The sequence below is a fragment of the Malaclemys terrapin genome, chromosome 1 (genome assembly GCF_027887155.1).
Source record: "Malaclemys terrapin pileata isolate rMalTer1 chromosome 1, rMalTer1.hap1, whole genome shotgun sequence".
Lineage (NCBI taxonomy): Eukaryota > Metazoa > Chordata > Testudines > Emydidae > Malaclemys > Malaclemys terrapin.
In genome coordinates, this window is record NC_071505.1 from 242,346,224 (window position 1) to 242,363,469 (window position 17,246).

Sequence of the window (17,246 nt, forward strand, 5' to 3'; positions counted from 1 at the left end):
GATGTATAGCTTTTGGACTTAGGGGCACTGTTGCATTTAAACTTTTCTTAATTTACCATCCAGCAAACCTTCCCAAATTCCTGCTGTATTCTTTTTTCAAATATTGTTAGAGCATTGTCTTGTACTACAGTAATATGTAAATATAAATATTTTAATTTGGCTTCTGTTGTACCCATATTTTATCAGTATGCTTTGTCCATCTTAAGTTCTTAGATTTGATTTCATCCTCTGGAAGGAGAGATCACAAGAGTATAGAGCAACCCATACTGCTTAAAGAAGGGTAAGAATGTGTTCATAGTAGAATTTCTTGTATCTCTATAAGAGCAGCAAAGAGTCCTGTGGCACCTTATAGACTAACAGATGTATAGGAGCATGAGCTTTCGTGGGTGAATACCCACTCCTTCGGATGCATGTAGATTGTATCTCTATGTATTTTACTACCATTGTAAGGCAGCTATCCTTCCTCCCCACTACATTCATATGTTACGAGGGAAAATATAAATGTAGGAAAATGTTGCATTGCTGTCTTTATCCACTGTGGCTGCTAGCTTATTTTAACATCCTTTCATTTGATTTAAACATTTTAATTTCATGTGTGTTCTAGAATTTTTGTTAAAAAAAAAAAAAAAAGCCCGTAGAACTTAATTACCACAATTAGTGCACAGTTAAGTTAAATTACCCCTTTGTTAAAAGAAGGTTAAGGTTGTGACTCAAACTTACAACAGCTGCAAAATTCCATTCTGTAGACAGATACTCAATACTTGAATCATGACATTGTGGAATGGGCAAAGCCTTCTGATGGGTTTTGCCATTGCTGTTGTGCTATAAAATCTTAACTGATTTTTGCAGAAAAATGTTTAGTATGCATGTACAGTGGAACAACTTCAAATCTCAGTATCTCTGCTTCTTAAGACGCTTTCCATACAGTAGTTGTCATATGGACTAATTGCTGGCATTTTTCACTTTAAAAATGAGTCTGTAAAAGCACTTAAGTACAGTGTATAGGCAGCTAGATTGTTTCTTCTGAAAATAAAACCTTTTTGGAAATTACTCCTGAGTTTAGTAAGCTAAGTTGTAATCTAGAGTAAATTTTCACAACAGATTTTATAAATCACTAAATAACAACATATTAGATTTACATTGAAAATGCTGACAACTTTTAACTGTGATAATATGAACATCCCCTTTATTTAGCCTGTAGAGTTCGTTTCACTTCTGTGATAGAGTCCCCAGAAGTTGGCATGTCTGTTTTAATTCTGTGCATTATCATTCTTTTGCTTTTTGAAAATAAATGTATAATTTGTAACTTCCCCTCTGACTCTTAAACATGACTTTTCTGCCTCTGTCTTTCTTTTGCTCTTGTCTGATTTTTTTCTGTCTTTTCTTGCTCGGCCTGCTGGCTGCTGTTATAAGGATTCTTAAACTAACAGTAAAGAAAGTTGATGGTAATAGTTCATGCAGGTAAGATGGTAGGGACAGGTGGTGCTTTGTCGTAGCTACCTGCTGACAGTGTCTCCTTCCTTCATAGCAAGACATATCTGACTTAAATTTGGGAAGGATGTTTTCTCTGTTTAATAACATTGAAATGCCAATGTAAAACCAACAGAGAGAATTTGTCACATACATCTCAACAGTGCCTAATTTTTTTAAAAAGATGCTAAAAATAGTAAAGTACTTTTTATTTGTAGGCAGAGGCTTCAAGCCTGCTGGAGTTTATTTAATGTTTAGTGTACAAATTCCTAAAACCTCATTGCGAGTGATTAAGATGTCAGCATACATCTTCTAGGCACTGTTTCAGCAACATACAAATAAATTGTTTTCAAGGTTAAAGAGTGGGCTGCAGATGGCTAGTTCCCCCACATTATCTCGTAATTGTCATGCCTTAGCATTAAAAAAGGCAAGTTATCTCACAACCATCAATTCGATTATTTTTCCAGAGGAATTGCCTGGCTGCTGAGTGGGTTTTCTATATGCCTTTGCTCTGCTTTTTTAATTTAATTTAATTTTAATCTTTTTTCTTTCTATATAAAGAGCATCTTTAACTCACCCTGCAGAGTGTGCACTTTTGATTGACCATCTAGTTCCCGAGATGAGTGGGTTAGCCGCTGGCTTGTGCTTTGGGCTCTTTCCAAAAGGAAGAGAACTGAAAGTAATTTCTCCTTGCATACTCGTGCTCGAAGGGCATTCACACTGACGCGGCCAAGCAAAACTGAAATAGATCCTCATTTAAATCTACCACAAAGGGGAGGAATAAAAAGTCTCTTCAGCCAATTAATTCTGATAATGTTTTTCCTTCATGTGTCTTGAGCATTCGTTCAGTCCAATTCCCCAAATGTTACATGAATTTTAGAAACAAGGAAATACTTTAAACTGGTCTTGAAATACTTTCTGCCTGCCTACCCAGGTAATGAAAGCATGACGTATTGTTTTAAATTATTGTATGTAGCTTACAGGCTTCAAAGCTGCTCCTATTCTAATATCAAAGGCAGGATCTTCCTTAAAAAGAGATAAAGGCAGTGTCTGATTCAATGCGTAGTTTTTAAATAAAAGGAGGGAATGTAATTAGAAATGTGCTTTTAACGCTGGGGTACTGAGTGCACACATCTAAAATGGAGTTTATTTTTAAAACACCATGTATATGTGCAGGTCACCTTTAAAGGTGTCTGCATGGCAAAAAGAAGAACTTAATGAAGAGTTTATTCCTTAGACCGCCCAGCCCCATTTTCTTAGGCAACCACTCTCGTTTTGAGATTTTCCTAACTTCAAAACCTGAAGGGATCCATCAACTTGGTTGACATTAGGAGGCCTTGACCCATTGTCAGACATACAGCTCCATTGTCTTTCTCAAATGATCCAGGAATAAAGACTGAGAAGCGACTGTTACTATCCAAACCTTCTGGGTATGGATGGATTTTAACCACCATAATAGTTATATCATTTTGTAAGTGCCTACAGTACAGTGAATGGGGCATGCCACACATAAAACAAGCCTCTGCCCCAAGAAGTTTACAGTCTAAATGCACTGCAGGGAACAATACAGCACAATACTAAACAGAGTGCCATGAGTGCATTCAGGTTGGAAGGCTTTGGAGAAGGAGGTTTTTATTAGGTTCTCAGTCTGTCTGACACATTCTAATTGTTTGTGACTAAGAATGGTTTATTAGAAATGGGAACTATGGTGTTTGTTATTCGAAGTGTTCTGGCTCCCCTGCTGGTGAAAACACACGTTGTGAAATCCTCCCTTGCATTAAGCCACTCCCTATTACTTTTCTGTATTGTGTGTGTTCATTGTGCTGTATACTACCTTTGTGTCTGATAAATATAGCTTTGATAGCAAGTAGTTTTTAATGGTTCAGTTATATTATCTTATCCAGTACAGTATATTGTACATATGAATCCACTTGTACACTGTGTAAAATAGCTTTCCATCTCTGGCAAGCATTCTCTCTCTCTCTCTCTCTCTCTCTCTCTCTCATATTTATATATATATATATATATAAACAAATCAATAAATGAAAAACTCAGAATTACTAGTGACAGTGGCTTTTAACAGGCTAGTTTATGGTGGGATAAAAATCTGTATTTTCTAACTGCAGCATCACTTTGTTAGTTGAAAATGGAGTTCCAGAACATTCAACATTTTATATTATTTATAGAGTATGAGTGATTAAATCACATAAGACAGTTCTTGTACTAACGAGGTTTTGTACATCTCTTTTAGGTGTTGAAAATCATCTAAGCCTCTTAGACTCTGTCTTGACAGGGAAAAGTGGTAGAGTTAGGTTAAGCGTAGCAAATACATGCTAGCTAAGTTACTCTCTTTTCCTAGTATATATGCAGGGTAACACCTCTCGCTAGACTTTCAACTGGTCAAGTTGTAGCCTAGGCAGGAACCTAGTATTAGAAAGTATTCAGTGTGTTCTCTTGGTGTTTGACAACGTGCGATTGTAATTGAGTGCATTAAGGTAACAATGCTTTCCCGTTTACAATAGGTTTATGATCAAAAGAGCGCAAGGAAGAAAACGATTTGGTATGAAAAACTTCAAGAAGAGATGGTTTCGCCTGACTAACCATGAATTTACCTACCAGAAAAGCAAAGGTAACAAAGGTTTGCCTTTCTGTTTTCTAACTTTTCACTAATAAAACAATGGGTTAAGCATACAGAACTGTGTAAGAGAACAGAGGGAGCTCCTTGGTAATGTACTTCACAATAAAAACCTAATTTCTGTAAATCTGTAACTGCAGAAAATACAATACATAGAAAAAGTATCTGAGAGGAGAGAGGGATGTTTTTTAAAAGCACATGGATTTTTTTCTTTTTCTTTCTGTGTATTCTTCGTACTAATCATTTCAGAGAGTTTGGGTGGAATTTGAATGCTTTGATATGAATTAAACCATTTGCTTATTGGAATGTGTTTGTGAATGCACACACAGTGTATGTTAATTACTGATAGGGTACTGTAGAGATTTAGTCCATACTTGTTTATCATATGGGCTCAGAAGGCAGAACACAGCTATAATAACCTTAAGCTGGGGTTTGGGTTTGCATGGGACAATGCCAAATCCCACAGATTGATATCCTAGCGTTAATTTATTGTTAAGGTTTGGAATACTGTATTAAGCACTCAAAAGTGAGGCAGTTCCAGGGAGCTGAGGTTGTAACTGCACATTTTATGGTACACATTAGCAACAATAAATAACATATTAGTGCCCACATTTCAAATGAAAAACAGAGAAAACACTACATGTGGGCATCATGCCGAGTTAGTCTTGTAGAGGAAATCCAACTGCAACTTCTGGAATTGCCTCACTTTTCAGTGCTTGATATTTCACTGTGTGGTTACATCAGGTGGGTAAAATAAACTGTTTTAATGTAATTAATATCAAAATTACCACTTACATGAAACTGCTGGAGTATTGCTGATTTTTATTAATTGTCTCATTATTCTCGGGCACATACATGTCCATCTTTTATTGAATTAATTAATTCTCTTATTCTTGCATTCATTATCACTTATCAATTGGATTCCAGAAATGGACTCTCTCTTTAGTGGTTTTCATTAATTTTGTAGCATTTGCACTATTAACAGAAGCACACTGGGGTTTGAGTACATGCTTTGAACTTTCAAACATTTGTTCATAAGTAAAATCCTTAATATTAGATTAAGATTACAAAGATTATTTCAGGAGTTTCCAACTAGATTGCATTTTTTTATTCAGTAGAGAGTAACAACTTATCCTTCTATTGTGTACATTTGCTGAGGGAACGATTGCAGATTCCATTAACTATTAGATCATTTAACTCTCTCAACCATGAAGTCTGCATCATGCCCACCATCCTTAATCACCTGCACCAACAGGAAGGATTCCCTTTTTTTGTGCCTCTTGAGAGAAAATGTTCTGTCTGCAACTTTCCCAATCACTGCCTGAATAGGTGATTTTTGAAGCGGTTTGGTGGTGGCACATTTTGCAGCTAAAAACAGAAATGAATTTAAGGTAATATTGAGGTTTTGACAGCATGGGGAGGAGGGATAGCTCAGTGGTTTGAGCATTGCCTGCTAAACCCAGGGTTGTGAGTTCAATCCTTGAGGGGGCTATTTAGGGAACTGGGGTAAAAATCTGTCTGGGGATTGGTCCTGCTTTGAGCAGGGGCTTGGACTAGATGATCTCCTGAGGTCCCTTCCAACCCTAATATTCTATGATTCTGTCAGTAAAACAAGCTTTCTTGCAGTCCCACTGAACTCTTCCTTCACAGAAATCAAAGCAGCGCTTTTAATAAGAGCAGAGGGCAAAGTGACATTTGAACAGTTATGCAGCTTTAGCTTGCAATTGTTTATTGCAGGTGATCACCCACTGTGTAGCATTCCGATAGAAAACATTCTGGCAGTGGAGAAATTGGAGGAGGAGTCCTTTAAAATGAAAAATGTAAGTAGGTCATCTTCAACTGTTAGTTGGATTTGTCTTGGTCCCCACCCCCACCAAATCTCCTCTTTCCTTTTTGTAACTCGTGTTGAATTTCCATTGGAAGACTTACAGCCACAGCTGCTTGTTCTGTATCTAGTAGCATGGGTGTCCAAAAGTGAAGTCCATTGAGATTTTTAATGTGGCCTTGTCAGCGGAATCTGGATTTAGTTATCTGCAGCACACACTTAGTACTGTCCACTCACTGCTGCATCAGCTGTCTGGGCTCTAGATAGTTGGACACAGGTAAGGCAACTGAGTCTCTGCCCTTCCCATCAGCTCTAGGTCTGATCCTTGGGAATGAATTAACTCCTTACATTTACAACGGAGCACATTATCTAGCAATACTCTATCAGTTAGCATATCTTCATAGAATAATGACATAGCATGTATGTATCTGGTATAGAATATATGGGAATGAGCGGTATGGTCCCAGATACTTGCCAATATAACCTTTACACCATCTGAACTTGATAGTGTGGTATAATAGTTCTGTTGGCATGTGTGCAGGATGGCTGCATTTCTTAAGAGTCAAGTACCAGAGCATGCTTTTATGTATTTGATATATATCATCTGTTATGCAGAAACTGTTTTTAGAAATGTACGAATTTAAGTGATGTCACAATCCTTTTTCATACTCCTCTGCCTCTAACGTCAGCTACCATAGGTGATATGATTTCAACTGTACAGATCTGAGAGGTCTTATAAAATTAATTATATGTTTTTATCTGTCTCTAAACATTATTTAAAATAGGTATTTATTCATAAATTATTATGACTTCCAGCTTCTATGTCATGTGATCCTTCCACTTCCTAAATTACATGCGCTCTGAGGACCAGAATGGGTAATGTTCAGGCTTACACCAGATACCAGACCTGTGATAGTATTTTTACTGATTGGCTGAGCAAAGCGAGACCCTACGCTCAACTCAGTGGCATTTGTCTGTAATGTGATAACAGTGGCACTGCTCTGTTTGTCTGTAACATGACGCAGTAGGCTGTAACTCACTGTTTCTTAGGGTACCTCCTCATTGCACAGTTAACTTAAGTATTTGTTGAATAAAAACCAAAAGATGCAACATTTATGTAGTTTTCAGAATAGAACTATGCTTTGAAGTTAAGCATTCTTTTTTGCATGGGAAATGCAGATCTTTGAACATATTTCAAGATAAAATTTCCCCAACTCCTGGAAATGGTAGAATATGCTATTGCCCACCTCCCCAGCCAATGAGGCCTTCTGCTGGATTATTTTCAATATCAGAGAATTTCTATTTATCTTAGAATGTAGAAATAGAATACAATGATATGGGCAAAATTCTAAAACCCTGCTGCCTATGCAGCTGATGTGAATTCTCCATACTGGATGCAAAGTATGTTTAAAGATCCACATCTACTATAAATATTTTCTTGGCATCCGTGTTCATCATCTTGTCATCTTGCACCGAATCCCATTTTCATCATTCCTAATGAGTTTCATAATGTGTGGTAGATGCCAGCACCACGTAAGGGCACAGTACGCCACCCCCAGTCTGTCTCTCTTCTTTCAAGAAGACCTCAGGATCCTTGAGCAGAGAGTTGTTTTACAAGTAACTTTCTGGCCTTTTGCAGAACATTGCTTGAAGAACAAATGCTGTGTCTGGTGTTTTTTGAGCCTGAAAAGGTCTTACAACTACTTGAAATTCTTGGCTTAACTGTCGGCTTCTCAGTAACAGTTTCCATACATTAGGTCACTTATAATGGTATCCCATTACACAGCCACATATCCCTTATAAATCTGTTCCTTTGTTGTAACATACAGAGCTCCGCTACACTAAGCAGTGTGTTAAAATTCACTTTCCTACAACTCTGTGTTAAACAGGGGCTGAGCTGTATGCTCTAGACTTGCAATTCCCATCTCACCTCAAATTAGCACTTTTTCTCCTAGCAAGTTTTTAAAGGGGAATACTGCATTTTGTCCACACTTTGTCCGTGTCCAGCTGATCACACTAATAATTGCTATAGCAGTATTGTGGTGAAGTTCACACCTTTTTATTTGGTGTCTGGTATCAGTAAAAAAAAAAAAATACTGAACACGGGGAAAAAATGCCAACCGCAGCCTTCCTTTCCCTTTCGGTGAAAATCCATTTAAATCAAGAAGTTCACTTGTAAAATTGAAGGGGTATTCCTAGTTTCCAAGAATACAAACCTTAAAGTGTAATAAAGGGAGCAGAGACTGAATTGATACCACGTATTGAAATGAGCTTCCTTTAAAATACTATCCCTTATCCAGTCAGTGTACAATCTGGGACAGTGATCTCTGTTTGTAATTCAGAAAGGTGAGTTTATACAAAAAAATTGATAACCCCGAGGACACAGTCGTATGGGAAATAATACTTAGCCATATACAAACAGTAATGTACAGATTTTAATTTTGCCGGGGACTTAGTTAAACATGAAAGGGGAAAGAAAACCAGTGAATGCTAATTATTTAGAAAAGTTATATGAACGTCAAGTACTTCATTTTGCTTTTCCAGTATTTGCTGTTATCTCATTAACTTTAACCTCAGTAATCCCCAACAGATTTTCAGATATCAGTTTATCTGGAAAAGGAATTATGTTTGAAATGTTACCTTTTTCAAGAGGAAGGAAGAGCGTGGAAAAGGATTGATAGTGGTTGTGATTTCTTTGATTGCAAGCAGTTTGGGGTAGGGACTGTGTCTTCATAAATGTTCATACAGCATCTACAAAATGGAATCCCAGTGGTGATTTGGAGTGCCTAAGCATTATCTCCATCTCCATTATCTCCATCTCTGGCAATATTTAAGAGTAGGTTAGATAAATGTCTATCAGGGATGGTCTAGACAGTATTTGGTCCATCCATGAGGGCAGGGGACTGGACTCAATGACCTCTCGAGGTCCCTTCCAGTCCTAGAATCTATGAATTAACATGACATAAACATTTTAATAATTTGAGCCACTAACACACCCCTGTATATTCACAAGGAAGCCTGCACTTCTGTTACTTTATTAGTGGTATTAGTGGTTATATTTATTGTGTGCAGGTGGTTATAAAAGGGAAAGAAAATCAAAACAAAATAAGTGCGAAGAGGTTCATTTTGTGTCAGTTAAAGCAAAATAGGCACGGCGGCTGATTGCAAACTCGATTCTTCCCCCTCCCACTACAAAAGGTGTTTCCTTTCAGCCCAGCATTTGCTTTCTCTGTCAACTTTCCAAAACTTGAAGCTGCAACATTACTAAAATTGTATCTCTGACTCGGACGGATCACTGTAAGGGTGTTTTCCTCAGTAAGCAAATTCATCTCAGTTGTTTATAAATTGTCTCCTGTAGGAGCAGGATTAACATGTTGCACAAAGAGGTTTTATTTTTAAAGTTAATCTTTCAGTTTACAGATCCATTTGTGTTTAATAGGATTTCTTGCTGCTTTTAGATGCATCTTTTGGTCTAAAACCTTTTCCTGTTTCCTTTAATAATCCACTGATCAGACTGTACCTTCCAATATAGAGGTTTATGCTGTTAAGACGCCCTCCTTTACTTTGTATTCTTTTAAATTGACTCTAATATTAATTACATTGGTGGTTCAGTCTGTGGCTTATTTCCTTGTTTTCAGATGTTCCAAGTGATTCAGCCTGAGAGAGTCCTGTACATCCAGGCAAATAACTGTGTTGAGGCCAAGGACTGGATTGACATACTTACTAAAGTTAGCCAGTGCAACAAGAAACGCCTCACAGTCTACCACCCTTCCGCATACCTTAATGGACACTGGCTGTGCTGTAAGGCCACTGCAGATAATACTCCTGGCTGTACGCCCTGCACTGGGTAAGGGTTTCTTGTTTTAAATTCTGCCAGGGGCATGTTAAGTATGTGCAATGTGGCCTTCCTATAGGTAATATTTGTGAAGATGTTGCAAGCTGCCTGGGCATCTCTGGGTTCTAGACAACAAACTGTCGTCTTAGGTCAGTTGTGTTGTCATCCCAATCTTCTTCTCATACCTAGCACAACTGGCATCTTCAGACCCTGGTTAAATTGCTCTATCTTCATAGTACATGAGACATTAGTAAGTCTAGTACAGGATAAAATTCAAAACCATAGTATGTGAGAGCAAAATCTTAAGCTCCTAAAACTGCCTACAGCTCAGAAGGAGCGGCTTTCCATTCCTTGCTTGTATGTTAAACTGAAGACAACATCTAGACGAACAAAAACGAGTGGTGTTATTATTTATAGGGTCTCCAGCACCCTGTGTGAAATGAGAACAGCTGTTGTCCTCACAAAAACCAATGGCCTGGTTGTTGGTAACCTGCATTGTACGCTGCTTTGTAAATCCAGATCTGTGGGACCTGGGCCCGGGGACTCAGTATTTTGAAGCCCCTGCTTGAGTGTCCAAACTGCATTGTAAACCTGGGCTTATAACTGCTGGACCCAGCTGTCTCAATCATGCTGTTGCGTCCACGCTGCATTACGCAGAGCTTCTGACTTGGGTCTGTAGCTTGAGCTGTCTCCACGCAGCAAAATAACAGGGCTTGAACCCTGGCCTCTATAAGAGATCTAGGGCCTGGGTCCTGAGTGCTTGCTGACCTGACTGAGACTGTTTCTGTGGGTACGTCTACACTCCAATAAAAGCCATCAGCACCAAGTCTCAGAGCCTTGGTCAATTGACTTCGGCTCGCCTGGTTCAGGCTGCGGTGCTAAAAATTGCAGCATAAACGTTCGGACTCGGGCTGGAGCCCGGACTCTGAGACCCTCCCCCCTCGCAGCGTTTCAAAGCCTGGGCTCCAGCCTGAACATCTAAACTGCCATTTTTAGCCCCGCAAGCCTGAATCAGCTGACCTGGACCAGCCGTAGCCGTGCCACAGGTCTTTTGTTACAGTGTAGACGTACCCTGTGTGGACAGAATGGGGGCTTGGTTTCAAATGTGAGCCAGAGCCTGAACTTAGTGTGCAGGGTAGACATACCCTCAGAGGCCAAGAATTGAATAGCCAAAGACTTAGCTATCTTCTCACTGTATCTGTCAGCCTAGCCACATTCGTTAATCCCTAAAGTGTCTGCGTATTTGTAAAGAATCTTCTTTTCTGAGTTAGTGTGTGGGGTAGTTTGAACTGTCATCACCCTGACCTGGTCTGTGGAAAAACAGACCGCTTCAGGATCCAGGACACTGAGTCTAGCACCTTTTCTTGAATACTCACTTGTAAAGAAGAAAATGATACAAACTTCTGCACCTATTATGTTAGGTTTGTAGTGTTACTGTGTGGTATGCCACACATCTGCAGGATTAAGAAAAGTTTAGCAATACCTTGCTTTTAATGCCTGCATATAAATATGAAAATGATTCACACTCCCATATTCATTACATTAGGTCTGCAGTGTTGCTCTCGTGCTGTAAAAGAGATTTTTTGAAACCCGTCTGACTGAGAATGGTACTATCACTGCCTCCCTTTTTTATGTTTTACAGAGGCCTCCCTGCAAATATACAACTAGACATAGATGGAGATAGAGAAACTGAACGCATCTACTCCCTTTTCAACTTATATATGTCTAAATTGGAGAAAATGCAAGGTGAGCATGAAGAAGTGTCGTTTCACTGCTTCTAGAAATAAGAAAATAACTTAATTTTATGCTCCCTCTACCTCTAGACCAGTGGTTCCCAAACTTTAACAACCTGTGAACCCCTTTCACTAAAATGTCAAGTCTTGTGAACCCCCTCCTAAAAATGAATATTTCCAGGGATTTTCTCCTTCACCTGAGTATAAATTATAAAAGCAGTGATCTTGGAAATATAAAATTTGTTTTTATGACATGCTTATTACACACTACTATTAATTATTATTTATCATTACAGTATTTTTATTACATTATGAAAACGGGAACACTCTTCCAAGATCTCACTTTCGTAGCTTGTATCACTTTGAATAAGCCTGTTATAAGACAAGGCTCCTATGTTTCATCAAGGAGTATCAGATGTGAAAGAGCATGAAAGTATTTAAGGAGCCAACTCAAAGAGTTCCTCCTATGCAAGCATTCAGGTCTTGAGCAGTCCAGGCAAACAATGCACGTTACAACAAAGCTTAAACTTGTTCTTCGTAATCATTTTAAATACAATACGAGCTGCCTATTTAATTTTAGAAACAGCAAAAAATAGCCATTTCCCTTTCCATTTCTTATAAGGAGTCTTGAAGTTTAAATCTCCTCAGTGTGATACATATGTTTGCTTTGATCTGCTTAGCTCTTGGAAGTCCAGAGGCTCTGGGCTGCTGGCCCTTATGCTGCCCAGAGTCCCTAGGGACAGCTCTGTCCGCCATTAGGGAATTTTTTCCCGAGAACCCCCTGTAACATTTCATGAACCCCCAGGGGTTCACGAACCCCAGTTTGGGAACCACTACTCTAGACCAACTGTGCGGATACATATTTGCATAACACTGTGATCATAATTTAACTTTTTACTGCTGCCACGGAAGGTTATGTGACTTATTTTTGGTACACAGTGGAAGATTCATATGCAAAGAATGTTTTGTGTAACAGTTGTTTGAAATATGGTCTTAACCCCAGAACCCTAATATAGTTTAGGCATAGAGCATAGTTTGCATGCTCTGAATTGGCAAATTAGATTGTGCACTAACTAGAATTGTATTGATCTTGTGAGGAAGAAGCAGCCAAGTTGAGTTTTCAGGGGAACATGGTTTTGTGTTACCAGAAGCCGTGGGCATATTTCTGACTCGATTCCCCAGAGTATGCTGAATCCAAACAAAAAGAACAGGAGTCCTTGTGGCACCTTAGAGACTAACAAATTTATTTGAGCATAAGCTTTCGTGGGCTACAGCCCACTTCATCAGATGCATACAATGGAACATATATTGAGGAGATATATATACACATACAGAGAGCATGAACAGCTGGGAGTTGTCTTACCAACTCTGAGAGGCCAATTAAGTAAGAGAAAAAACTTTTGAAGTGATAATCGAGATAGCCCAGTACAGACAGTTTGATAAGAAGTGTGAGAATACTTACATGGGGAGATAGATTCAGTGTTTGTAATGGCTCAGCCATTCCCAGTCCTTATTCAATCCTGAATTGATTGTATCTAGTTTGCATATCAATTCCAGCTCAGCAGTCTCTCGTTGGAGTCTGTTTTTGAAGTTTTTCTGTTGCAAGATAGCCACCCTCAGGTCTGTTATTGAGTGACCAGACAGGTTAAAGTGTTCTCCTACTGGTTTTTGAATGTTATGATTCCTGATGTCAGATTTGTGTCCATTTATTCTTTTGCGTAGCGACTGTCTGGTTTGGCCAATAAATGCTCTAATAAATTTGTTAGTCTCTAAGGTGCCACAAGTACTCCTGTTCTTTTTGCAGAAACAGACTAACATGGCTGCTACTCTGAAACCTGTTATAGTTAAGCTTCTCTAGAAAATTCACACTTAGACTTCTAATTGCCTCTTGGGAACATAGATGAATGCATCTTGCTTCTTAATCAATAGTACTTAACTTCTAATGCAAGACCAACTTTAGTTTCTAATTACCAGCAAAGTAACACCGGTTGGCGTATGTGACCCCAATTAAACTATTTTTTACTGTGTGCCTGTCCTACTTTTTTTTAAAATCTGTTTTCATAGAGGCCTGTGGCAGCAAATCTGTATATGATGGGCCAGAACAAGAAGAGTATTCAACATTTATCATTGATGACCCAAAGGAGACTTATAAAACACTAAAGCAGATCATAGAAGGTGTTGGAACTTTGGAACAGGAACATGCTCAGTATAAGAGGGATAAATTCAAGAAGACAAAATATGGAAGCCAGTAAGTATAGTTTGTTCAATAGCTCTGTAAAACAGAATTTGATTTGGTTACGTTCTGGTTTTCAAAACAATAGAGTAGGAAAAATCTTGCAGCTGGTATAAAATGTTAACGTAGGCTTAGTCTGATTGTACTTTGAACGGTTTATAATAATTTGTAGAATGCTTTCTTTTGACAAGGTAGAGACAGTGGTAAAAAGTATTTGAAGACAAAAATGTATGAAAAGCGAAAACTCTGTAGCAAGATTATTAGGGGAAAAAAGGAATACATGCCCATAAAATATCAGCTAAATATCAGAAGATGCCTCTATTTAGCCCTGAATATTGTACAGAGCTAGTTGAAAATATTAGTTCAGTCTGCTACATCCATTTATTTAGATTTATACTGAGTATCAAAAAAAGGGCCCATTCAAAGCTTCTGGGTATACTTGATATTAAAAAACAAACACTGAAACAGACCCAGGAATTCCCCCAGTTCAACTCAAATACACAGCTACAACATGAATATAACTGAAATTAACTGACCTCACTTCTAATAAATATTTGCTTTTATGGTTTTCTGTTACAGTATAACTATTGTCAGAACATTTTATTCCAACAAGCAATACAATATAAATATAACAGTTCCACCAACTTTTTTCCCCCTTTTATAGGGAACATCCTATTGGGGACAAGAGTTTCCAGAGTTACATCAGGCAGCAATCTGAAATCTCAGCACATTCCATTTAAAGTGTGAAGGAGATCACAGGATGGTGCTGAAGGGTCAAATCGATGAAGCGACAAGCTTGCAAACTAAAATAAAAGGGAAGCCACATGTAGCAAAATGTAGATAAGTGTCAAGCTTACAAACTTTGGGACTTGCTAAGTGTGTTGTTCTCTCTCCAAGAACTGTTACGATAGTTGCTATGCACTTTATTCATCTGGTTATCAACAGATGACTGAACTCTGCCTTCTAGGCAGCTGCTGTTGTGTGTGAGTGTCTGTGTGAGTGTGTGTGTGCGAGTGTATGTGTGTGTGTATATGTTTTTATATTTGCTTCGGTTTCTTGGAATCTAGTGATCAGTTCAATGATCAAGGTGTGTGGACTTCATCTTGACACTCTGGCAATTCCTTACATTGCTGAAACCAAGCAAGCTGTTGAAAGGCAGCATTTTCTAGAATTGTTTGTTACTGTTTTGGGGGGGTTTTTGTTCCTTGTTACTGTATGATATGTCACACATCCGCATGGTATATTAGGAAAAGCTTAGCAACACTTTGCTTTTAATGCCTACATTAAAAAAGGAAGCAGCAAAAAATCCCCTCTTTTTTAGTGTCGTCTCCCACATTGTAGCTTGCATTATCAAGAGCTGGTCGAGGAGCAGGCCTTTTGTTTTTACAGTAGCATAATTTCTGTTAAAGATGCACAGTTTTTAATTGAAATCCAGATCTGAATGGTACTCTTGATATTTTTGAGATACGACGTTGTTTCTACAAAACCTTCAGTGGACATTTTTGTTTTCAATATGAAATCTTGGTTCTCTAATGAAATTAACTAAAACGAATTAGAGGAGGTGAAAGAAAATGTCTAGCATGGACATTAGTTTGCTATACAGTCTAGTCACAGTAAGATTTGAATGGCTATTTTAAGGAGATTAGATAGACAAGGTGGGGATGGTGATATATTTTATTGGACCAAATTCTGTTGGTGAGAGAGACAAGCTTTTCAAGCTTACATCCCCCACACCTGAAGAAGCGCTCTGTGTAAGCTCAGCTCTCTCACCAACAGAAGTTGGTCCAATAAGAAAGAATCCCTCCCAGACCTTGTCTCTCTAATATCCTGGGACCAACATGGCTACAACAACAATTGATATTTTAAGGAGAGGCTAAACAACTTGTTCTGATTTTGAAAAATGGCACTGCTTTTCCCCTGCAGCAGGGAGAGTACTTGGCCCTGTGCCTGACAGCTGAAATACACCAAGTCCCCAAGCATAAGTCTTCGGAGATGGTTTGCTACCGAATAATGCTTAAAAACTGAGATCCATGCTATCCTGGCACCACTTGTTTTTTTTTTTTTGGAATATAGATTTATACTTTTCCAGGGAAGTTTTTTTAAATCTTTTAAAAAATATCTAAATAAAAGTTTGCTAAAAGTAATTTAAGCTTTTGTACATTAGATAGTCGGTGTATTAATGTGTTGTGAGTGTAGGGGAAGTGGAATGAACTAGGTATCTCAGTAATATCAACAAACATTGAGGAGAGGAATTAAAAATCTGCTAAATATAAAATATAGATGTATGTGTGCTGGTTAGTTGTATGCCATAACTCTCCTCCGTAAGCGTCTGATTCAATAAGCATTTAGCTGAGATTGCACAGAAGCCCATGCAATGTCATGGAAGATATGGGTCGTAAGCTTCTGTGCAGCCGAACTGGGTATTGTTTTTCAGTTGAATTGGATCAGAAAATATTAAACTTTCAGCTTTTTAATGTGAAGATAATCGTATCTTTTCCTAAAGTGTTATCAAATAAAATCTTCAACAGTGTCCTCATTGCATTTGGAGCACACAAGATGGCTCACTTAGTTTGAAAGTCTCTGTTTATTAGTGGTGATGTTAGGAATGGGATTGCTTTGTTCTCTGTGAACATGCTGTAGAGCAGAATCCCAATAGAGGATCGTCATGTATTCATTGTCACCAGGAAGAGTGGGGGATGGGAAATAGAAAAGTGTTGCAGAACATGAATTTTGGACTCCAAGCTGTTAGCTGCCATTTAATTGCAAATTTAACCTGTATTTGTAACTTAATATTCTGTTTATAAAATACTAATAATCTGTAATGTGTGTTCTACTTGCCAATTAAAAGAAGTGTTTTATTTCTGAAAAGTGTGTCCTTTTAATCTAAGTTTAGTCCAAATTTAATGAAAAGACTAGATAACAGTTGTAACCTGTCACGTCAGCTAGTATAGGGCTGAGCGGCGCATTTAGTGAATAATACATATTCTGTGCCAATTACTGTGTGAATGTTAAAAAAAAAAAAATGTAACAACTCAGTCTGTTAAGTAATTGTTTTTTCGAATGTTCAATTTCTCCAAGTGGCAGTTAGTTCACCCGCTCAAGGGCTTCTATGAATTAAGCATAAACTGCAAGATTTTCTGTGCTGAGCTGAATTCACCACAGTTCTACTGGTGGGTCTTTGTAGGAACATTAGGAGATGGTAAATATCACTTTTGTAGAAGATAATCTGCCATAATGCTTGGAAGTCCAGCTAATGATCAAGAAACCACTCCTCACTGCAACGGATCTGAGCCGCTGTCATGGGGATCCGAGCCCTGTTTCTGGCAGAAGAGCAATTTTAAACAACCGCTCCCTAGCTGTGTGGTGGAGTTGTGGTTTAACAGGTACACTGCAATCTGTGTTGCTGAAGCAGGAAGGAGGATCATTGTGGTGGAGGGAGAAGTTTGCTAGCGATTTTTACCACAATAACCAAAGCTGATTTCAGTGTGGAATTGCTATAGCTTCAGAGATCCTCT

The 17,246-nt window shown here is 38.3% G+C and overlaps 1 protein-coding gene across 2 annotated transcripts in view; it reads left to right on the forward strand.

The window, feature by feature from the left end:
• RASA3 (RAS p21 protein activator 3) overlaps nt 1–16,593 on the forward strand; it is a 284,524-nt gene extending 267,931 nt beyond the window's left edge. For both annotated transcript variants that reach the window (XM_054010897.1, XM_054010887.1), the window contains exons 18-24: nt 207–280; nt 3,993–4,099; nt 5,843–5,925; nt 9,569–9,777; nt 11,408–11,511; nt 13,563–13,746; nt 14,396–16,593. In XM_054010897.1, coding sequence (XP_053866872.1) covers nt 207–280; nt 3,993–4,099; nt 5,843–5,925; nt 9,569–9,777; nt 11,408–11,511; nt 13,563–13,746; nt 14,396–14,471 — 837 coding nt within the window. In that variant the 3' untranslated portion in view covers nt 14,472–16,593. The remainder of the gene's footprint in view (nt 1–206; nt 281–3,992; nt 4,100–5,842; nt 5,926–9,568; nt 9,778–11,407; nt 11,512–13,562; nt 13,747–14,395) is intronic.
• The last annotated feature ends 653 nt before the right edge of the window (nt 16,594–17,246 follow it).